Source organism: Lissotriton helveticus, chromosome 12 (assembly GCF_964261635.1).
Source record: "Lissotriton helveticus chromosome 12, aLisHel1.1, whole genome shotgun sequence".
Lineage (NCBI taxonomy): Eukaryota > Metazoa > Chordata > Amphibia > Caudata > Salamandridae > Lissotriton > Lissotriton helveticus.
In genome coordinates, this window is record NC_136073.1 from 145,904,179 (window position 1) to 145,928,521 (window position 24,343).

General features: G+C 47.6%; 1 protein-coding gene across 1 annotated transcript in view; it reads right to left on the reverse strand.

Moving 5' to 3' along the window:
* The window catches only part of LOC144797780 (hydroperoxide isomerase ALOXE3-like), a 541,969-nt gene that overhangs the window by 151,721 nt on the left and 365,905 nt on the right, over positions 1 to 24,343 (reverse strand). The window contains exons 6-7 of the mRNA XM_078668542.1: positions 24,067 to 24,239; positions 7,151 to 7,294 (exon numbers count right to left, since the gene is read on the reverse strand). Of these exons, the coding sequence (XP_078524668.1) occupies positions 7,151 to 7,294; positions 24,067 to 24,239 (317 nt within the window). The remainder of the gene's footprint in view (positions 1 to 7,150; positions 7,295 to 24,066; positions 24,240 to 24,343) is intronic.

A 24,343-nucleotide genomic window follows, 5' to 3' on the forward strand; every position in this document is an offset into this window, starting at 1 on the left:
CCTTTGTCCGGCGGGGAACGGGAGCGGTGAGACTTGGCGACGGAGCTGACGGAGCAGCGGCAGCCCAGGCCGCGATCCCCGACCTCCGCTGAAGAGCTGCCCGGGTTACGTCGCAGTACGTGCGGCGAGTGTGATCGAGGCGGTCCCGGCCACCTACAAAGACACCTTGCTGGTTGGCGCGCACCCGGACGGTGCTGGAAGCAACAATAAGGACCGGCCCGACCCGGTAACCACGGTGTGCAGGAGCACACGGAGTGCGGAGCACACATTGGCGGTGGGAGCGTCCCAGAAGGCGAGAAGCACAGCTAGCCACCACCGCGCGGTGAAGGGCCATTGGAGGGACGGTGAGTGCTCACTCCCAGGAACCGGAGCAGCTCCGCCATCCGCTAGAGAAGCGGCCAGCGGGGGGCACTGCACGGGGGTGAGGCCCACGAGGCGACTGCCATCTGCAAGCCGGTGCTCGCGGCCGCCATTTTGGGCGCCGGTCCCGCTGTGTACCACCCTGGTCGTGGGGATCCCCTGACGCTTCGCCCACCGCAGAGCCTGGTCTCTAATCACGTGTGGTGGACCTCACAACTCTGGCCGGACGGCTGTATGTCTACTAGAAATACCATGGGGAAGGGGGACAGATCGCAGCCCAAGCTCTCCTTCGATCAGAGGAAAGCGAAGGGGGCCGAGGGGACAGCACAAACCACCCCTCCGCGCCCGGCGGCATCTGAGAACTCTCTGTGCACGGAGATCCGGGACATGCTGGGAAGCATGGAAAGAGGTCTGCAAGGCAGCATGGCGGAGATCAGCACCAAGATCGATGCGTTGACGTACCGGATGGACCGCATGTCCGAGAGGGTGGACAAGCACGCGGAGAGGCTAGACATGGCGGAGAGACGACTTACAGAGGCGGAAGAGGCCCAAACGGAGTGGGATAAGGACCGCAGACAGTTTGGCCGACTGCTTCAGGTGATACAAGATAAGACGGAGGATTTGGAGGCGCGCTCGAGGCGCTCCAATCTACGCATTACGGGAATAGCGGAATCCACAAGTACCGGTAAAATGGAGCCGTTTGTGGAGAAGCTCCTTCAGACCCTGCTGGGGGAGGATGTCTTCTCCCCTATGTTCATTATTGAGAGGGCTCATCGCACCCTGGGGCCGAAGCCACAACCGGGCCTCCCCCCGCGACCGATTATAGCGAAGCTATTAAATTACCGGGACAGGGACTTGGCGTTGCGACTGGCCAGAGAGAAGGGGAAGCTACAGTACGAGGGCATGAACATCTCACTATTCCCAGACTTCACGGCGAGAGTACAGGAGGAAAGAAAGCGGTTTGCCCCCTACAAGAAGCAGCTGAGAGACCTAGGCCTCGACTACGCCATGCTGTATCCTGCGAGGCTTCGCATCAACAGACAGGGTCACTCCCATTTCTTCACCGACCCCGCTGAACTTAAGAAATCCTTGAAGGACTGGGAGAAGGACATCCGCAATAAACAGAGGAGTCCGCGGGAGGACTTGGAGGACACATCCCGCTTGGATGAACAGGAGTAGCCGGACTCGAGAGCGTCGCTTCTGACCTGGAGGCGCAAGGAGGAGCTGGAGTGGCACGCTGTCACTGCGGCCCCGTAGAGATATGACTTTGGGGTGAGATCTACCTGGTTCTTACCGGGATGGTTTATCTGCGCTGTGGTCTGGGGGGGTGGGGGGGTTGCCTGATTTGCGGGAGGTCGGCTGCGGGGTAGTCCGCCGCACATAAGGGTCTGGACTTAACAAACTGCGAAGACTGGAGCTGGCAGGGCTCAAAGACACTGGGCGGGGGGCGGGACGGGAGCGCGCGTGTGGTTACTAGCTCTGGTCTCACTGCTGAGTAGTTGGCTGGCTAGATTCCTCTGCCCCTGCGCTTTTGGCTTTTAGCTCCCTCGGGGGCTACTTGGGGTTCAGTAGAAATCATTGTTGAGTAGGGAGGGATGGCGGGTGGTGATGAGGCCTGTCTGACCGGGTTGGGGATGGTCGGCTGTGGGTGGGTGGGTGGCTGTTCTTTGGTTCACCTGTTTGGTCTGTTGTGTGGGACGTATGTGGGTGGTGTTCGGGGGGGGTTTTCGTGTGTTCATAGTTGTGGAAACGCTCACGGCAAGGAGTGTACATGGTTCAGGGGGACGCAATGTGTAACGCTGTGTGTTGCTGCTTATCGGATGCCCTTGGTGGCTGCCCTTCTGGTGGGGAAGACTACCCCTGCTGCCCGTGGTCTAATGATTGAACAGTTGATTTGCAATGTCGAATGTCGCCCTGACTGATCGCACACATGCCCCGCACTCTCTCAAACTGATGACGTGGAATGTACGGGGCCTAAATGATCACCGCAAACTGAGGAAGGTTACCAGTTACCTGCATCGCCATAAGGTGGATATTGCCCTGTTGCAGGAAACTCACCTACCCATTCATAGCAGGATGTTACAGACGCGAGGGTTGGCGGGACACATAGTGGCATCTGGCTTTACAACACACTCTAGAGGGGTACTGACCTGGGTTAACCCGTCCTCACAACTGAAACTGTTCCCGGTGGAGGTAGACACTGAGGGGCGGTATGTCCTGTCCAGATGTGTAGGCAGAGGGCTTGATCTCATGCTTGTTAATGTTTACGGCCCTAACTATGTCAACGCTGACTTCTATGCAGCCCTGTCTGCACTATGTAGGAAGCACAATCACCCAGGGTTGTTGTGGGGAGGTGATTTTAACTTTATCTTTGACCCCGAGAAGGACCGCTCCTTAGGACCAGCCCGAAGGCCGGTGGCCTCAGCTGTCTATATGACCACCGAAATGCTTAAACTAGACTTGGTCGATGTCTGGAGGGAGAAGCACCCCTCGCTCGGTGGCTTCACCCACTACTCGGCCTTCCATAATGTCCACACACGTATAGACTACTGGTTGGCGTCATCTTCGGTCCAGCGGAGTATCGACAAATGTGAGGTGCTGCCACGCACCCTCTCTGACCACTCTCCTGTGTTGTTGCATATCACCACCACCAGGAAAGGTATTCCAGCATTTACCTGGAGGTTCCCCCCCTTTGCCCTGCTTGACGAGGTGTTCCGGGGTGAACTGGCGGAGGATATTGAGGGGTTCTTTGCTGCGAATCTGGGCTCGGTAGATCACTTCTCTACGGTCTGGGAGTCGTTTAAGGTCTTCACCAGAGGCATGGCTATGTCCAAACACTCCAGTACACTGCGCTCTATTAGAAGGGAGTTGACTGCGCTGGAGGCCAAATTGGCGGACTTGGAGGATAAACTGCTCAGAGACCCTGGCCCAGAGGCTGACTCAGGATTCGCTCCTCTGTTAACAGAATACCAGGAACTGGCGGACAGAGAGGTCCTCTTCATGGGGAAATATGCTACGGCCCGCGCCTACGGTGAAGGGGACAGGCCAGGCGCACTTCTGGCACGCATGGTGCGGAACTCGCGCAAACCGCTAGTTGTAGAAGAACTGACCACCCCCGAGGGAGGCGTGGTCACGGATGAGGTGCAGATCCTGACGACTTTCCGCCGATATTATGCGGACCTCTACCAATCCAGGTCCCTGGGCGTGGAGGACGCTATAGACGACTACCTGGGGCATATAGCTATGCCATTTTTGCGGAATTCCGACAGAGAGTTCCTTACGGCCCCCTTTCATGGGGACGAAATACTGGAAGCCTTGGCGGGCATGAGGGCGGGCAGCGCTCCGGGTTCTGACGGGCTCACGGTGGGCTTCTATAAAGCCTATGCTGAGATCTTACTTCCTCATTTGATCACTCTCTTTGATGAGATTTGCGAGGATGGGGAAATGCCCCTCACGATGCGGGAGGCATTGCTTGTTACAATCCCGAAACCGGGGAAGCCATTGAACATGTGCAGCTCCTACAGGCCCCTCAGTCTGCTGAATGTGGATGCTAAAATATACGCGAAGGTACTGGCCAATCGGCTAGCCCTCCTAGTCCCGGAACTGGTAGCGCCTGAGCAGTCTGGGTTCGTACCATGTAGAAATCTGACGTACAATATACGCACAGTCCTGGGTACCATGCAACATGTGCGACAGGAGAATAAAGCACTGGCGATTTTCCTGGATATGGAAAAGGCATTCGACTCTGTCGAATGGCCGTTCATGGTCCGGGTGCTTCGGAAGCTAGGTCTGGGTGAACCATTTCTGCAAATGGTTGGCGCGCTGTATCACCGACCGTCAGCCAGACTGAAACTGGGGGACAGGGTGTCCGCACCGATCCATATCGGCAGAGGGACGCGGCAAGGCTGCCCCCTATCACCTCTTCTTTATGCGCTGGTGGCGGAACCGCTAGCTTGTGCCATCAGGGAGTACCACAGCTTGGAGGGGATCAGCTTCCCCAGCTATAAGATAGGCATATCTACGTACGCAGATGACACCTTGCTATACGTCCGTGACCCGGAGGCTAACCTGGCATCAGTCCTCAGAGAGGTGGTTCGATTCGGCGCGCTCTCAGGACTACGTGTGAACTGGGACAAATCTATTGCATTCCCCCTCACACCTGTGACGCAGCCCTTCCCTGTGGAGTACCCGCTAAAGTGGACGACTGACTCGGTGAGATACCTGGGCATCCACTTACACACCGACCCGGAAATTCTTGTCCGTGATAACTACGGCGTTGCCTTCGCCAAACTGGTGGAGGATGTGGACGTTTGGTGCAGGCTCCCACTGTCATTATTGGGCAGAATAGCTATAATGAAGATGGTTGTCCTGCCCCGGTTTCTGTTCTTATTCACGAATCTACCGGTGGTGCTCTCGAGGGCCTTCTTTACACAACTCACGCAGGTTCTCATTCGGCTGGCGTGGGCTGGCAAACAGCCCAGGATACGATGGGCGACACTCATTCTCCCTTGCGAAATGGGGGGCCTGGGGGCCCCTGACATGGAACGATACTATCGCGTAGCACAGGCTACCCACTTGCACTCCTGGGTTCATGGAGAGGCGCGTACACCGCACTTGCTCCTGGAGCGACTGTTCGCGGACCCACTCCCACTGCCAGCAACGATTAGTCTTCCGCTTGATCGGTCGGTCGGGCGCCTTGACTCCCTTAAGGCGACTAACCATGCATGGCATGCACTGGTGCGCGCCCGTGATTGTGATCGATTGTATTCACCCCTGATGCCGATTGAATGGGCGCTGTGGTTGAGCCCCTTGAGAGAAAAGGGCGTTGTAGAGTCCCTCCGTTCTTTAGGCCTGGAAAGGATGGAGGATCTGTTCGAGGAGGGCACACTTAAAACTTGGGGTCAGTTAGCTTTGAGGACTGCGAGCCCCACACTGCTACAACAGTTTCAGTTCCACAGACTGCGATCGGCTTACCGAGACGAGTTGGGCCCGTCTATGGAAGAGCCTGAGGAGATCCCAGAGTTGTCCTATATTATTAAAACTAAGTCCTCGGCTAAACTGCTCTCGTCGGTCAACAAGTTAGGCGTAGCACACCAGAATCTGATGCAGTCTAAAGCCAGAGAGGCATGGCAGGAGGATCTGCTATCACCCATAGATGATGCCATGTGGGGATATTGCTGCTCCAGCACCCGCAAGATCTCACTCAATGGCAGGCACAGGCTGGTGCACTTTAAGTTCCTCCAGAGGGTGTACTATACCCCAGAGCGACTGCACCGCTATGGCCTGCGGCCCACGGCGGAATGTGAGCGCTGTCGCACCCAGGTCGCTGACTTCTTCCACATGGCGTGGCTCTGCCCCGGTGTGCGAGACTTCTGGAATGCGGTATTTGCGGAACTTGATCAAATGCTGGAGGAGACGCTCCCCAGGACACCGGCGCTTGCTTTGCTGGGCTTTTCTAAACCGCTCCCGCCATCACTTCGCCGACTAGCGGATATGGCGTTGTTGCTCGCCAGGAGAGTAGTTGCGTCCTGCTGGATGCGCGGACCGCTGCCCACCGTGGCGAGGTGGAAGAGGGATCTGCGCTATTGCTGTACCCAAACTGAGCTGTACAGTGAACTGTTGCCACCTAGAAGTAGGCCAAAAAACTTCTGGGACCTCTACAAGGAGTACTTACGAAAGGGGGAGGAAGGTGATTCCGACACATCTGAGGTGGTGGATCTCCAGGACCAAGTTTTGGAATAGAGGGCTGGGCGGACGGGGGGGCTCCCCTATGGGTAAGACAGTGGGGAGATTGCTGAGGGGGGCGCTGGGACACACAAGTAGTCACCTACGTGGGAGGGCTTAACAGGGGGGGTCACTAGAGGCTTAGGCCATTGATGACGTGGGTTGGGAAGTGACACGGGACATGGTTTTTACACGACACGTTTGCCCGGCAGGTTTACTCTGAATCAGACTGACTGGGCATTCCACGGAACACACTGGGGAGGGAGGGTAGAGTGGGGAGTTGGGGTTAGGGTAGGTCTATGGGTATTTTCGTTCTACTATTGACCTTGCACACATCAGACCTTCCCTGCGAGCTGTTGTTAATGAATAATCAGAAGTCGTGCTGTGATTAGTGCTGCCTTGATGGGGAATTTACTATCACTACAGCTGAGCTGAGTCCACTAAATGACGCCGCCGGGCCCCCGGGATGCCGGCAATCATGGCTGTGTAACATCTTTGCCTGAGAACTTGTTTGGTCCCGGTAGCCACGAACTGTATGCTTGCTAAGGTATTTGTAACGACGCTGGTATTGTTGCTAATAAAGGTCTTTAAAAAAAAAAAGAAATGGGCTTAGAGGAAAAGACATTTGCATTGCCTGATAGTATTCTGTATTAGTCGTTTATATAGATCACGGTGTACACATGTAAAAAAACAACTATTAGTGGTTACAAATACAAGTGCCTAGAAGAGTGTTTGATATAGAGTGGGTTACTGAGTTGTTTTCATTTCTTTCTTTGTTCAACCAATTAAAATAGAACTGTGCATAGGTAAAATGTTCAAACAGATAAAGTCTAATTCCATAGTACAAAACATCCCCGTCGTCATAAAGGCAAACTTTTGTGACAATAAAGAGGTGTGTTGCTTCTAGCTAACTGGAAAACTATTAGTCATTATTGTTCAATTAACACCTGACACATTCTCTCAGAATGCTGATCACTTATATTTATTCCCATTCTGAATAAATTAACTAATGTTTTGACATTTCAAAGTTTTAGACAGGCTCAATGGCTCAAAGATAATACCTTACCTGGATTGCTAGGGGTATCATCTCATCCTGGGGTGAGAGGTAGAGAAGACACAAGGGAGCAGCTAGGTACTGCTGACGACCATTCAATATATTTGCAGGAACGCCTTCCAATATCTTAAAATCGGCAATGAAGATCTTTCCTCTCTGCAAACAGAGAAAACAATGCAGGTGAGCTCGGATCGGAAGTAGACATACCATCAACACACTCCTATAGAATTGCAAGAAGGCATGGTGGTGCAGGTGCAGAAAATATCATATCTGATCACTCACACGCTCATAACTTCATTCTTGTCCAGATACAAATAAACATGAAATTATAAGACACCTTTGATGAACATTCAATAGTGTCTGTACTTGAAAAGTACATATAATTTCTAACTAGGACTCTTTATAAATGGGCACTGTATACAGACACATCTTGTAAAAATATCCCTTCTGGCTTATCAAGCAACGTATTCCACTAAAATAACCTTATTTAAGAAGAGGACTGTATAGAAATCTGTAAAGAAAATACAGATTTCTAATCTGCATCTCTGGTATTACATTTCCCCTATTTAGTGGTACAATTGCTAAAGTTAGCTTCAGTCTCAGACACGATCTGAAGTTAACTTTGTGCTGCATGCATTCCAGGAGCTTCCATAGGGAGGAATGTGTTCAGAAAAAGATGGAGCACTTAATCAATCAATCAATCATATCACTTGTATAGCGTGCTACTCACCCGGAAGGGTCTCAAGGCGCTTGGGGGAAGGGAAGGGGGCCGCTACTGCTCGAACAGCCAGGTCTTGAGTTGTCTTCTAAAGGCGAGGTGGTCCTGGGTCAGCCGAAGGTGGATGGGGAGGGAGTTCCATGTCTTGGCCGCTAGGTAGGAGAAGGATCTGCCTCCGGCGGTGGCTCTTCGGATGCGTGGTACGGCGGCGAGGGCGAGGCTAGCGGATCGTAGCTGGCGGGTGGGCGTGTGGAAGGTCAGGCGGTCGTTGAGGTACTTGGGGCCCAGGTCGTGGAGAGACTTGTGTGTGTGGGTGAGGAGCCTGAACGTGATCCGCTTGTTGACGGGGAGCCAGTGCAGGTTCCTCAGGTGGCCGGAGATGTGGCTGCGTCGAGGGATGTCTAGGATGAGTCGGGCGGGGGCGTTCTGGATGCGTTGTAGTCTTTTTTGTAGCTTGGCTGTGGTTCCGGCGTAGAGGGTGTTTCCGTAGTCCAGCCGGCTGGTGACGAGGGCCTGGGTGACCGTCTTCCTGGTTTCGATCGGGATCCATCGGAAGATCTTGCGGAGCATGCGGAGGGTGTGAAAGCATGAAGAGGAGACGGCGTTGACTTGTCTGGTCATGGAGAGGGAGGAGTCCAGGATGAAGCCCAGGTTGCGTGCGTGGTCTGTTGGCTTGGGAGCGGTGCCCAGGGCGGGGGGCCACCAGGAGTCGTTCCAGGCGGAGGGCGATGGTCCCAGGATGAGGACTTCCGTCTTGTCTGAGTTTAGTTTCAATCGGCTGTTCTTCATCCACTCGGCGACGTCTTTCATCCCTTCGTGGAGGCTGGTTCTGGCGGTGTCGGGGTCTCTGGTGAGGGAGAGGATCAGCTGGGTGTCGTCGGCGTAGGAGATGATGTTGAGGTTGTGTCGGCGTGCGATGGCTGTAAGGGGTCTCATGAAGACGTTGAAGAGGGTGGGGCTGAGTGATGATCCTTGCGGGACGCCGCAGATGACTTCGGTGGCCTCGGAACGAAACAGGGGGAGGCGGACTCTCTGTGTTCTTCCAGCTAGGAACAAGATGATCCACTTCAGTGCCTTCTCTTGGATGCCGGTGTTGCTGAGGCGCTGGACTAGGGTGCGGTGGCAGACAGTGTCGAACGCTGCAGAGAGGTCCAGGAGGATGAGTGCCGCTGTTTCCCCGTTGTCGAGCAGGGCTCGGATGTCGTCGGTGGCTGCGATGAGGGCGGTCTCGGTGCTGTGGGTGGCTCTGAAACCGGTTTGCGAGGGGTCGAGGGATCCATTCGTCTCAAGGAAGGCGGCCAGCTGTCTGTTGATGGTCTTCTCGATAACTTTGGCAGAAAAAGGGAGGAGCGAGATGGGGCGGAAGTTCTTGAGGTCGGTGGGGTCCGCTGTTGGTTTTTTCAGTAGGGCGCTGAGCTCGGCATGCTTCCAGCTCTCCGGGAAGGTGTTGGTGTCAAAGGAGGTGTTGATGACGTCACGGAGTTGGGGTGCGATGGTGGAGACGGCTTTGTTGAAGATGTGGTGGGGGCAGGGGTCAGTCGGAGATCCGGAGTGGATGGTGTTCATCGTGCGGGCTGTGTCTTCGGTGGTCACTGCAGTCCAGGTGTGGAGGGTGGCGGTGGGGTGCGTTGGTTCGACGGTTGGGCGCGAGGATGGTGTGCCGAAGCTGTTGTGGATGTCGGCAATCTTGCGGTGGAAGAACGAGGCGAGGGAGTCGCAGAGATCTTGTGAAGGGGTGATGTCGTTGTTGCTGGTTCTGGGGTTGGAGAACTCCTTGACGATGCTGAAGAGTTCCATGCTGTCGTGGGCGTTGTTGTCCAGCCGATCCTTCAGTGATTTCTTCTTGGTGGTGCGGATGAGCTGGTGGTGCTTGTGGGTCGCGTGTTTGAGGGCGGTCATGTTGTCAGTGGTCTGGTCGAGGAGCCAGGCTTTCTCGAGGGTGCGGCAGGTCTTCTTGGAGTCCTTGAGTTCGTCGGTGAACCAGGGGGCCTTCTTGCTTCTGGGTTTGCTGGGGGGGTTCTTGAGTGGTGCGAGGTCGTCGGCGCAGGCGGTTAGCCATTGCGTGAAATTGCGGGCTGCTTCGTTGGGGTCCGGTGTGCTGGCAGGTGGGTTCTGGCTGAGGGAGGCGGTGAGCTGGTCGGCGGTGATCTTGCTCCAGCTCCTGTGAGGAACCTGTTTCGGGTGGTGGTGGGTGGTGGTTTTTCTGAAGCTGAAGTGGACGCAGCTGTGGTCGGTCCAGTGAAGTCCGGTGGAGTGGCTGAAGGCGATGTGCTTGCTGGATGAAAAGACGGGGTCGAGCGTGTGGCCGGTATAGTGGGTGGGGGTGTTGACCAGTTGCTTGAGTCCGAGGTTGGCGAGGTTGTCCAGCAGGGTGACGGTGTTGTGGTCCTTGTTGTTCTCCAGGTGGAAGTTGAGGTCCCCTAGGAGCATGTAGTCGGCAGAGGGGAGGGCGTGTGGGCTGATGAAGTCTGTGATGTCTTCGCAGAATTGTGTGCGTGGTCCCGGGGGTCTGTAGAGGAGGGTTCCTCTGAGGGTCGTCTTTGGGTCGGTGTGGATCTGGAAGTGGAGGTGTTCGGCGGCAGTGTAGGTGTCATCGGCGGCGGTCGTGATGCGGATGGTGTTCTTGTGGACGATGGTGATGCCTCCTCCCGTCTGGTTGACGCGGTCCTTCCTGATGATCTTATTGTGCAGTCTGAAAGTGCATCTCAGGACTCTGCAAAGGGCCAGGCATCCTCTTGGGCTAGACTGCACCAGCGTTTAAGCATTGGTGGACACCCCAAGTGCTGCTCTGCTAATTGCACAGAGAATCAAAAGGGAAGAGCAGTGGTTGAAATATAAAGCCCTGCATCAGAGGAAACATCTCAAGTTTGGGGGTTCTTCATGTGCCTAGTTGACAATAGGAATAAAACGGGAGGAGGGAAGGTGGAGAAGCCTAATGGAAGCCCCTTTCCAAGATTGTGGTCTGTCTAGAGATTATTACCAGAAGTTTCCAACAGGGGTGGCTCTAGGCTCATGGCAGCCCTGGGCAGGGAGCGTAGGTAGGGGGCCCCGGAAGAGGGCATCCGGGCGGGGAGGAGCACGGAGAACAGTGAAGAGAGGGGGTCAGGGTGTTTGGAAGTGGAACAGAGCCGGAGGCCGCCAAATCCCTGCCAGGGGCCGCCACGCAAATATGTATCCATCCTCAGAGGATTATTATATTAAGGATATATATTGCCGTGGTGGCCCCTGGGGTTGGGTGGCCCTGTGAAGGTGCACAGCTTGCACATGCCTAAGGCCGCCCCTGTTTCCAACTCAACATGACGGTATCTTTTTCTGTCATGTCAGTTCCTATCTAAATCCGATATAAAGAACGCTTTGAAAAGTAATTGGGATACATTATTCTCTTGAATTTCTCACACACCTGCTACTAATGTTATCTCTGATTATTTCTCTTTTACAGTCAGATTTCCTATTGGATTTTTATCTGAAAGTCTTTGCTTGCGTCTTTTTCTCTGTCCAGATGAGAGTGAGAGTTTGGTACCTTGCTTACCTACTTCTACATAAATTAACATCTCCAAGCAAGAGCGCCACTTGACAACTTTTGAATGTACTAATGAGTGCAGGGTGGCACACTGGCTACTGGGTGGAGCCACACTTTCCACAGGCATTCATGATTTAAATTTAACAGACCTTAACAAAGTTGTATGTTTGTCATGGTTCCGTCTCAATAGTAAAAGTGATTTCAGGTCTGGGTAAACATCTGACAACCTGGCATGTTATGCAAGATGTACTGATACCTCAGAGTATTTCACAGCTGGGGGCACACTTAGAAGTAAGGGTCAACCACACATAAAATAGCAAGATGCAAAACTCTTATCCAGGTTACAGATGGTTTTTACTACCGAGATGGGGGCTTGACGCATATATACAAGTGTATGTTCACAACCTTCCATCACATATTTCCTTGCACTAAAAGAGCCCTAAGGTTCACCATTGAGAGCACACAGCAGATCTACCTAATTTACCATTGTGGCAGTGGGCACCTGGAGCTATCTGAGGCATTTGCTGCATGACTTATTGAAGTAGACTTAATGTTCACACATTAGGTTGTTGAGTCCTGAGGTGATGGAAAGTGAATAGAATGAAATAATCAACCATATGTAATGCGGAGTACACCATGGAAGGCTAAAGAGGGATGTAACTGAAGTTCCCAATAAAAACTGGGAAAACTAGTCGCTATTACACAAACTGGAAACTTGATATTTTCTGGACTATCTACAGGTGGGCGATTTTCAAGTTATAGGACTGGACGTCTCTTGACCAAATTGTGATATTAACAAGAAAAGTGCAGAATTCGAATGCATGTACTGTACATAAAGTAAAATTAAATTTTAATGGAGAACTTTCCAATAAGTTGACATTTGGTTAGATTATTTTTGTCTACTCAACCAGAATAAGATTAGGCGGGAGAGATCGATTGGCCTAAGTACAACCCATATCTACAAAATACAATGTCTAGTAATACTCAAGTGTATTATTGTACCACAGGGAATTTTATGCTAGATAACCATGTTAGGTACTTTTTTCCATTCCAGCAGCATTCCGATGTGAGAGTGGAGGGAGCACTGTTGTATATAAAGTAAATATAAGGACCCCCTGTTATTAATAAATGTTCATAGGACAGGGAAAATAGAGTTGTTCACATGAGAAATCCCTAGGCAACTAGTTGGTCATAATATATATCAGACAATAAATCTACAGTAATATCACTAAACTCAATGCACCACTGTTAATTTATACAAATAATCTATTTTATTAGTACAAACAGTTGCTCAATACGCTCCAAATCTCATGAATTCATGAGGTGCAATATCGATAAACAATAGACATACATGAAGTAACAGAACAATAAAGCACAATTTCAGACAAAGAATATTTGAAAACGATGTCACAAGAAGATTGTTGCAGCCATAAGTGCCTTGATATTATTTCACAAAGAAAAGTCTAAGTAATCAAACAAAATAATGCAACATACCAATATATACATACAGGCAAATCAGAGGAAATATAGGGACAATAGAATTAATGGACTACATAGTAATAGATAAAAATGATGCAATGTTGGTTCTTCGAGGTGGGTTTCAGCGAACATGGCGCCTTCATCAGGAAAACCACATTGAGCACTTATGCCGGGACCATACCAATCAGGTCTGTTTGAATGCACTCCCAGTCGAATAACTGGAGAACATCCAACAGATCCAGGACGAGATATATCTTGTCAATAAGATGATAGGCCAGTATATAAGGGTATTGTGGATATCCAATCATGTGGGGTAACATCAAACAATAGGGCAAGATCTTTAGAGGGTATCAATGGCTGATACAAAGGTTGAAATATAGGGGAAAAGCATTCCTATATCATTGATTACCAGTAAATTATTTTATAGAGCGAGACAGGGAGTCTTAAATGTAGCGTTAGCATTTGCAAATGCCCAGAGTCTCAACGCCTCAACAGGTGTATGGGTCAATGAAGGATATTTCAAAAGGAGCGCTGTTGTATAAAGTCTACCCACTACTGATTTGCTGAATGATTTAAATCATAGCAAAATTCACTTCCTTTCTCAAAAGTATAACACAATTCCTCTGAATACATATAAATGTCATCCTACAAGGCCATGGTCTACAGTTTAGAAAGATAGCAGTTGAGATCCTTGGCAAAAATTCTATCTGCCTACCACATAACTCCTCTCAAACGAGGTCAAAAGAGAAAAAGGTGGCAGAATACCATACTCTCCCTTTAAAGAGGCTGTTGAGACAGAAGGCAGAAGCAAGCAGTCTATCCTTTATCACAGCAGGTCTTTGAGCCTAAAAATCCAGTGACATGTGCCTTTCAAACTGGAGGCAGGGTAAAGCTCAAGGGGCTAAAGCTCAAGATGTCTAGTGTTCCGAGAGAGAGGGATGTATGTGGCCTATTCACAAATTTATCACTGCTGCTTTTAAGAAATCCAAGCCAAGGAAGTAAATTATATGCACAAGGTTAAACCTCGTTTAACTGAAAGCAGGACTTGTGTACAAATTAATGTTTACATTGTATGAAAATACTGGTTAGAACAAGAACTACATTGATGAACTCTTATCGCCTCACCATCTTGTCCATCCAACATGCCCTCACCATGCTATTGGGTGACCTCAACCTCTCAGAAAATACAAACTCAAAAAAAACATCCTCATCGATATACAACATGATACAGTGTGTCACACAAGCAATAAACTAAAAAGGCCATGTCTTCAACCTTGACATCTCAGCGTCACCAGCAATCCAAAGCAAACCACTAATGCCCTTGAGCTGACCAACCAATTTGCCATCCCTACCTTCCTGCCAATGGACTACTTATAATTCAAGGTCAACACCAAAGAGAACACCAAACTTTCAGATCCTTTAAGTGCTTTAGCCATGGACATGCTTGAATACATTTTTCACCCCATCAATACCAAATCTGATGTAAACACCGTTCTAAACAACATCAAGATTGTTTGGGAAATCTATGTGAACACCCACACCCCAATACCAACACAGTCTTCAGCATCTGGTATTCTGAAGATGCGGTTGAAAAGTAACACATCTGCAGACACAAAAGAAAAATAACTAGAACATATGAGGAACTCTTGATACTGAGGTCCCTCTGTGCAACATACAGAGAGCTTATCACATTAGCCAAATAAAGTAATACCATCAACATCAATGATGCAACAAACAGAACAAGAATGCTGCTAAAGACATTTATCACATCAACTCCCTGCTGGACCCAGTTACTCCACACAGAAAAGTTCAATGCCATCGACGTCTGCCACAGTGAATAAATATAGAAAAGTCATCATCACATCAATGATACAAATCCTGATTCATCTTGTACACCCAACTCTTCCTGTAGAATCCCATAATGGTCAGCCTTCACACCCTTAGCTCTTCGAGATCTGACTGACATTCTTGACTCCTTCAAAGGCACTTCTTATTATGATGTCTAATCATCTTTCAAAGTTCTTTGGGGAGGAGGCAAGATGGCGCCCGCTTAGGAGGCCGACGGCGGAGCTAGCTGGCTGTGGCAGAGTTTCTGGAGTAATGACAGGATCAAGACTTAGTTAATCCTGGCAAAATTAGGAAATTTTTAATACCTCCCTCAGGATCCCCCGAACCCCTCCACCTGATGCTGAACCCCCGCAACAGGAAAAGCTTAAAGCAAGTTGTGCTGCCGCGACTCAAGTGTCTCATTGAGAGTTACCTGTTTTAGTTCCTCCAGTAGCTGCTCAGAGACGGCTTTTTGATGGCCCCGAAAGTGATGGCACAATCCGCTAAGGCTGCAGCAGCACGGAAAACTCAGATGGAGCCAGCATCGGAGGCAGCGACGTGGGAGGACTCACCCGGCCTCCCGCACCAGCTCTTCTCCCCAGATCCGCCGGTGCATAGGAGAGGAAGGGGTGGGACAAGCAGCAAAACTCGCCTGGCGGGTCCTACGGTAGCCGAGCAGCTCCTTCGGATGAAGGATGCACAAGCAGGAACAGAGGTGGTTGTGCGGGCGGCAAACGCTGGTAATGGGACTGGTGAAGACGGCATTGAGGTGAGCCTAAGGAGTGCAATTGTTTGCGAGGAGGGTCAGGAAGGATTAGATGCCGATACCCCCGAAGGCTTAAATAATTTAGTTTTGCAGCAGAAGGAAATGGCCACGTGTGGAACCGGGGAGCTGGGGGCAGAAATGCCGAAAGTGAATTAGCTTTGACATCTAGAGAGATCAGCTCTGTCCCCCCCCCCCCGCACCCTCCCCTCCCAAGCATGCGTTCAGGATGGATCTGCTTAGGGGTAAAAGCAAAAGTGGCAGTAATAATGATAATAGCAACAGCAGTAAGACACTGAAGAACAGACATAAGGTGGATGAATTAGAAACGCTTCAGGAGGAAGCTATTCAAAATCAAAACCGAAATAGCAAGCAACCTAGCTGCGCCGCCAAGGCTGTTAATGAAGTAAATAATGTGGCGGTTTCACCTGGTGCAACTGATCAAAGTAGGGCTGATGGCAATATAAAACCCAGTGACTGCTTCTTTTCAGTATCAGAAGGGGCAGAATGGTCAGATGATGGTTTGAGTGCATCGCAAGGGGGCAGCAGCCTAGAATCAGATACTGAAGATAGCGATGAAAATCTCCCTTCGTTGAGTAAAAAATCAAGGAAAACGGCGATGCAGAGCGGAACGCAGAACAGGGAGAGGAAGGATTTGAGATGGGACCATTCATCAGCTATGTCTCTATCTGGTTCACTCCCTGGTAAATCTCCATTGACATTACCTGATGGGGGTCCCCCACATTGGATACAATTCATCAAGCAAGCCGAGGGGGGGTGTTTTTCACTTGGGTGGGGGTGGGGGAAAAGGGGGAAAAATCAAATTACCTGGTATGATCGTGTGTGCATATGGATTCAAGGAGTTTCTGGGAGTTATTTGAAGAAGTGGATATTAATGGTAGGTGAGAAACTACAAAGAAGTAATGGGGAAGCTTAAGGTTTGCTCTATTAATAATGGGGGCTTGAATGATTGGGGTAAAAGACAAAGGATGGGTCATTTTGTTAGATCAAATCAATTGGATGTCGTCTGTCTTCAGGAGACACATCTTCCCTGGGCTAAAAACATCTGCTTGATATTGGAAGTTATGATATATTGGCTTGCTCCTCACAAACATCTAATATCAGAGGAGTGGCTATACTGGCTAAGTCTAGTTTGGGGGGGCTAGACGCCATCTGGCAGATCCGCATGGTCGATGGGCACTCGCTGAATTTGAGCTGGGTTTTACACTGTGCACGGTATATGGATCTAACCATGATGACCCAGACATTTTTGATAATTTGGAGGTAGAACTTGCAAATTGTCCAAGCCCTCTTTTAGTATGTGGTGACTTCAACATCTTAGCTGATTTTACACAAATAGGTATTAATACCCCGTATTTGGGCCGTAAGCCTAGGGTTTTTCGAGCGGTGAGCTCATTGATTAAATCTCATGGGCTATTGGATGTGTGGGGAGCAAAAGAGCCAAAGAACCCGGGGTATACGTACTTTTCATGCCCATTCAAAAAATATTCTAAGCTAGATTATGTTTTTTATTTCAGTTATGGAGGTTAGTAGGGAAGGAATTTAAAAGTACCCGAAAGTTATATCTGATCATAATCCGCTAATACTACACTATGATGTTGATACTATATCGAGGCCACCTTTAAGGTGGACTTTTGAGGGGATACTGCTTGCAGACACTAAATTTAGGGAACACTTAAAGATTTGGGCTCAACATTTTTTTTATATTAACCGGTATAGTACATCCCGTAATATGGTGTGGGACTCATTTAAAGCAGCCCTGAGAGGTGAGGTAATTAGTTATTCCACCAGGCTAAGGAAGGAGGCTAGGACTCAGAATGAGAACCTCTTGATTCAACTAGCAGAGGCAGATGAACTGCATGTGAGGAATATAGTAGGGGGGCTTGAGGCCACTGGGAGTCAGCAGAGATTCCTAGTAATTAAAGCCAAATTAAATAACAGATGGCTCATAAAGCAGCAGTCGAGTACCAAACATATAAAGGTAGGATGTATGAGACTGGGCAGCAGGCGGGTAAATTCTTGGCTCTTAGGATTAGGCAGGATCGTAGCAGGAATATTATAAAAAATATTCGGGAGGGGGCTCAGGATTTCTCAGATCCAGATCATATCCGGAATGTTTTTAAAAACTTCTATCACGCTCTATATGAAGAGGAGGCTAGAGTGGATTATCCCCACTTAACGAACGATGATTTAGGCCCTAAGCTGATGGAACAGGATGGAATGGCGTTGGATGAAGATTTCTCAATGGAAGAAGTAGTTGCAGCACTTGAGGGTCTGGCAATAGGGAAGGCCATAGGCCCGGATGGTATTCCATTGGAGGTATATAAGTGTCTCCAGGATGTTATAGTACCTATACTGTTGGATCTATTTAATGGCATAATCTGTAATAAGGACATCCCGGCATCTTGGAAAGAAACAAATATAGTTGTTTTTCATAAAAAAGGTAAGCCTAAGGAGGACCCCAGTGCATATCGTCCAATATCCCTCATAAATTCCGATACTAAGATCTGCGCTAAGGTCCTGGTCAAAAGGATAGGAGGAGGAGTCGCAGGTCTGGTCTCCCCGTGGCAGCATGGGTTTATCCCAGGTTGAGGAACAACTGATCATGTAAGACGGGCTATTGCGTTATTTGACATGCATGTTGCCTCGGGGGGCGGATGGCGATGATCCTTCTGGATGTCGAAAAGGCTTTTGACCGCGTAATGTGGAGGTATTTATGTGGGATATTGGAATAAAGAGGGTTTGGCCCCAAGATAATGGGAGCGGTAAAGGCTATGTATGTCGATGCCAGGGCCAAGATTTAGTTGATGGGAGGCAGTTCGGAAGAAATTTTAATTTCCCGTGGGACACGTCAGGGTTTCCCCTGCTCCCCGATTCTTTTTGCCTTTTTTATAGATCCATTGATACGTAGCATAATAAGGTGTGAGGCTATCAAGCCAGTAGTATGCAAGGGCTTGAGACCAAATTATTGGCTTATGCCGATGATCTGGCTATAACTACTACAGATCCATCAGAGGCCATGACAGCTCTCACACGGCTAGCTGTGGCATTCGGCAGCTATTCTGGATACCTCCTGAATGAGAGTAAAACACAAGTGGTGTGCACCCACAATGTGGAGAGACAGGATGGGAGATTTGTTGACTCAGCAACCTATTTAGGGGTCAGGATTAACCCTGTAATTACCTTACTTATTGAAGAAAACTTTGCTCCGCTGGTGGCGTCTATTACACAGGAGTTAAAGCGAATAGACACTATTCAGTTATCTATAATAGGTCGAGTCAACATAATTAAAATGACTATGCTCCCTAAAATTTTATACCTCTTTTGCTCAATCCCTCTTATGGTAGGTGAGCGGTGGTTAAAAACTATAGAGTCAGTATTTATTAACTTTATTTGGCAATACGGCAAAGTTAGAAGATCCATGAGATTTTTATCCCTTCCACAAGAAAGGGGAGGGTTAGCTATCCCCAATATAAGATTTTATCACTGGGCCTGTTTGCCGAGTCAGATGGCGGTATTATTTGATCCAGCTGTTAATTCGGCTGACTCCCCTTTTGCGAGTGGTAATCTACCATCTATTTTTGAACTACTTGTTGGTGGAGAGGCATATGGCCTCCTGCTACGCAGGACAGAGAGACATTATTATAGTAAGACCCAATATAAGATACTGGATGGAATTTGGACAGTATGTAAAGGTGTTCAAAAAATGTTGGGAATCCCAAAAATTAATTATTACACGCCTCTATGGAACTCTAGTATTTTCCCACAATTCAGTAGTGATAGGATGGGCATTGTTTGAGAACAACGGGGAGTTAAAAGAGTAGGGGATATTTTTAAAACAGATGTAGATAACCTGCTGGGCTTTGATGATATCCAATGCAAATTTGGAATACCCTCTAATCATGGATTTAAATTTCTCCATATCTGCCATACGCTTTCCGGTATTAGGTTGCGCATCCACCCAGGGGGGAGAATAAACATGATTGATTATCTATTAGGAGGTGGAACTAGAATTAAAATGATTTATAAAACATTCATTGAAATGCTACAAGATGATATGGATAAATGTGAGTCATCATGGTTGGAGAAACTAGGGGATCCGGATTTTGATTTAGATAAAGCATTATTATTTGCGGGCAAACTGTTTCGTTCCACGAATTTAAGAGCGCAACAATATTAGACTCTTTTTAATCTGTATTTTACCCCTGCTAAGCTATTTCAATGGGGTAAAAGAGAGCATGACAAGTGCCCAAGGTGTCAGGAAGGGCCAGCTAATCTTATCCACATGTTTTATCAATGTGAAAAATTGAAGGGAATTTGTGCTGAGATTGAGAAGTTTTGGGTGGGGCTGCTAGGTATTGAGATCTGCCTATCCCCTACCCTTATGATATCTGTATCTGATAGTAATTTAGACCTTGACACCGATAAGGAGGCCTTTGTGTTTATATGTGTGGCAGTCATTCGTATTATATTGGCGGCAGGATGGAAGGATAGCTTAGCACCTACTTTTCAGATGTGGTTAGCAAGGCTTATGGGAATTCACAACATCGAGTCCTCTCTTTATACGCGGAGAGGTAAAAGGATGAGAGAGATGGGCCAGCGTATCTGGGCTCCCTTTAAAATCTGGAGGGAATCCCATAGCTAATTTAACCCATTGTATATATATATATGAACTTTTTCCCCTGATTTTATTATGGTAATTACATATGTATATAATATGTATGTTTTTTACTGTATTTGTTGCTGAATTTCTAGTGTCTTAATATATTTATATCTATGTATCTATGTATTGATCATATGAAGATTTTGTTTTTTTGGACCGCTCTGCATATTGTATTGTACCCGGTATTAATAAAAAAAATAAAAATAAAAAAAAGTTCTTTGGGGATGCTCCTATCCCAACTTACAATTGTCAATGGTTCCCTAACTCAAGGAATCTTCTCAGAAGTTCTCTAGACAGGCCAGATTCTCCTACTCCTAAAGAAACCTACACTAGACCCGGGTGACCTTGCCAACTACCAGCCCATCACTCACCTACTCTGCAATATCATTAAAAAAGCAGTGTATTTCCAACTTCACAATCATATTACTTATAACTATCCCCAATCTGGCTTCAGATCACGCTGCAGGATCGAAACTACAAGGTACACCTTACACATGGTAGACCTTGCCCTCTTGATAACAGAAGATGAAGATAAACCCTGTCTCCTGCTAGTGGTGGAGCTCTCAGCTGCCTTTGACACAGCTGACTGTACCACCCTAATACACACAATTGGGCTGCAAATGGGAATCACTGGCAAAGTCCTTCACTGGTTCTCCATTTACCTTTCCAAACGACATCAGTTTGTTCACATGGGCACCTCAGATCACAAAAGATCCCCATCGTCTGTGGAGTCCCAAAGTTTCATACTATCTCCTGTCATCTTTAACATTTATATGGAACCATTTGGTGCTCTACTCAAACAGCATAATGGTTCACCAGTACACAATGAAACACAGCTCTGGTTGAAAGCCTTCTTTGCTTCACACATCAATCACCTCAACCACTACCTACACATCATCCGGACCTGGTTTTCCAGATCCTACCTGAAGCTCAATCCAACCAAGACAGAATCTCTTTTATTTGCTAAGAACAACAAACAAGATGCAGTACATACCAGACTCAATGACATGAACCTTGTCAGCTTGATCGCAAACTCTTGCTCAATGGCAATGTACTTGGATGCACTTTAGACACCAAGCTTGCCCTGACAGGAAAAAAACAGACAGCCTGGCAGCAGCTCTCTCTAACAAAAGAGAAAAGGTTTCTTCCAGAAAGCAACATCAGAGTGGATATTCAAGCCCTTCTACTCTTATATCTGGATGGTGGTAGTAGCCTACTCCATGGTCTACAAGCATCTGCATTGACACACCTTAAAAGCATCCACCAGCCACAGTAAGTCTCATCTAGGTGACTGAAGAAACAGGACTACATCACCCCCATCATGAAGGCCCTTCGTTGGCTTCACTTGCCAGCCCACATCATTTTCAAAACAAGTCACATTTACAAAGCCATCATGACTGGGACCTACACTTCTCATGTAGATAAGCTCACCATATCTGGTGGTTCATGGCACACATGCAGTTAGGACACTATCAAACTGCAGACCAAGTAAAAATAAGACAAACAATGCAAACCTTTTTCATCTATGCAACAAGGGTTTGGGACATCATCCATACATTTATCAGGGACACCCCAATGCTGTTTTAATTCAGAAATACGATAAAAACTCACTTCTTTAATTACCACTACATCACAATTCATTAATCATCCACATCACAGCTTTCTCTCACATAACTTATTGACTACAAGTTCGACTTTTAATCATGTATGCTCTGCTGCCTTTAGGCTAGGTATACGCTATAGAAATACCACATACATCCCTAAGGTCTGGAGTGTACATGGGGAAGTGGAGCCTGTCCTCTCATCCTTACACAGGGCCTCAAAAGAGCTAAATGGTTAAGATGACTGGCACAGAAACATAGAGCATGTTCTGTGCCAGGATGAATACCACAAAGATTTGAAAAAGGCTATGGTTTAAGAGTGTCATTTTGAAGGGTGAATGGAAGCATGTCACAGGAGTAAAAGGCCTTATAACTCTAGGGATATATGATCGATCACAGGAAATAGACACAAGAGGATGCAAAGCATGTCACCTTCAGTGCTTTGACAGTGCAAAAGGGCAGAACATCATCTGAAACATGGTATCTGTCACTAAAGAGCATTAATAGGTAACTCTGAGACAAGTCAAGTAATATATTCTGTAGCTGCCTCCTCGTAGACCTGTCATCATCCAACCTAGTAGCGTCTAATTGTTCTGAAACAGACTCCAGTGTCAGGAACAAAAACCTAGCATCCATTATTTGCGGTCGGACTAAGAGAAATTTTAAAATTGGCCAAAAAAGGTCAAAGGACATAGGCATGAGATACCTTTATGGTTCCTTACATTTAGTCAATGATAACATTTATATCTTAAAATATTGAATTCATGTCATTCATATTGAATATAATTTTAAGCAATGTTCTATATTTCAGAGATGGAAGCCAAAATGGTGAATGTTTGCTATATAATTCCCAAACCAAGGAACCGTACACATGAAAGTCACATTGCAAATGTAAACACATATTACCTAGAATGTGGTGGCCATCTTTGAACTTTAGTAAAATATGGTAACAGAAGGATGTGCTGACAATAAGACCCACTCCATGACAACTGAATGTGGGAGCCTATATCTGGAGAAGAAGCTCTTTCTGGCACACCTGTTTGGTTTGTCTGCCACCCAGATTTTGCACTGCTCTGTTTACAATTTTGTGATTGGGCCTGGTGCTATCCAACAGAGCATTTTAAAGCTGTTCCCAAATTCTGAGCAACTTACATCCGACTTCATAAAGATGATACAGAGTAAACTGCCCAATATAAGCTCAGATTGCTAATCAAGGCCAGGGCATTCATGGGCATCAAGCTCTATTTTAGCTAAAGGTATTCCAATATCATCATGATTAGCAGCATCAACAAACCCAACAAAGGGAGGGTTGGAACACATCTATACCCCTCACTTATCAGGCTAAGCTTCTTGCAGAGGGCATCCTACCCATACACCTCTCCTGTCTCCAATATAATTTCTCAGAATACAGATTTAACACCGCAACCATTCTAGCATGCTGAGCCAATGAAACCTAAGCTGAGCACATCTCCAGCCCTCAGGCACAAACTAACTCTACCCACAAGAGGACAGCACTCACCTAGACTTTTCAAACCACTCAGATTGGTTCTGGCCTGCAGCCTCTCCTGGCCAAAATACTACAAGACCACACAAATGATATCTGCACCCTAAACAAATAATAGTTGACATTAAGGGCTATAAAATGTTGGTCAGGTCTCAAGGGAATAGGAAGCAACATACTTTAATTATCAATACACATCCAGAGAGCTGAAATACAATACAGACTCCCATATGTTGCAACCCCCGAGAAAGAGTGGTTAAGTAACTAACATTTATCTTATGATATTCTAAAACAAGCATTGGCAAAGTTAATAGGTCTGCCTTTTGACATGCTGAGTGTCTAGAAAGTAACAAGAAATTTCAGTGTTTCAAGCTAAACGATATTTCATATTTCTGCATCTGCTGAGGTTGTCTATATGTATGTATAACTTTACTGCTAGTGCCTGTGCTGTATTGAGCTATGTGTGTGAAAGAAGCTTGCACTGTTGCTGCAAGTGCAATACTTGAGCAGTTTGCTGCAGTGAGAAAAAAATATATAATGTGTTTTCATTCAGTGTACCTGCGAGATGTCAAGTAGTAGGTCATGAATCTAAATGCAAACACTCCATACATTACACTAAACAGCCCAAAACACGAGGAGAGAGAGAAACAGTCATCTGGTCAGAGATCAACCCAACTTTATGTGAAGGGTTAAGAGCTAGTAGCAATAGCTCTTACAGACAGTTGCACTATAAAGCGACACTTAAAAACAAAAAAGATGGTGAAGCCAACAGCTGAATGCATTTTATACACACACCAGTTTGCAGGTCTTTGAAACCAAGAACAAATGTGCATACCTGTAACTCCACTGCAAGGTTTGTCTCTGGCCCCAGGATGTTTGCCAACATGCTGTCCGTCACTGGAAAGTTGTCCGGGATTTTGTTACACTTCTTTATCATCGTTGGATCAACACCATTGAGGAACTGGTACCCAAAGAAAGCATCTTCTTCCCAGTGTTGGGATACATACTCTAAGTGACAGAGTACAGTAATGTGAATAAGATTACACTGTCAAGAAAATATGTTGCTGTTATCATTAGGAGGATAGGTTCTTAGTACCTATTCCTTCAGAATA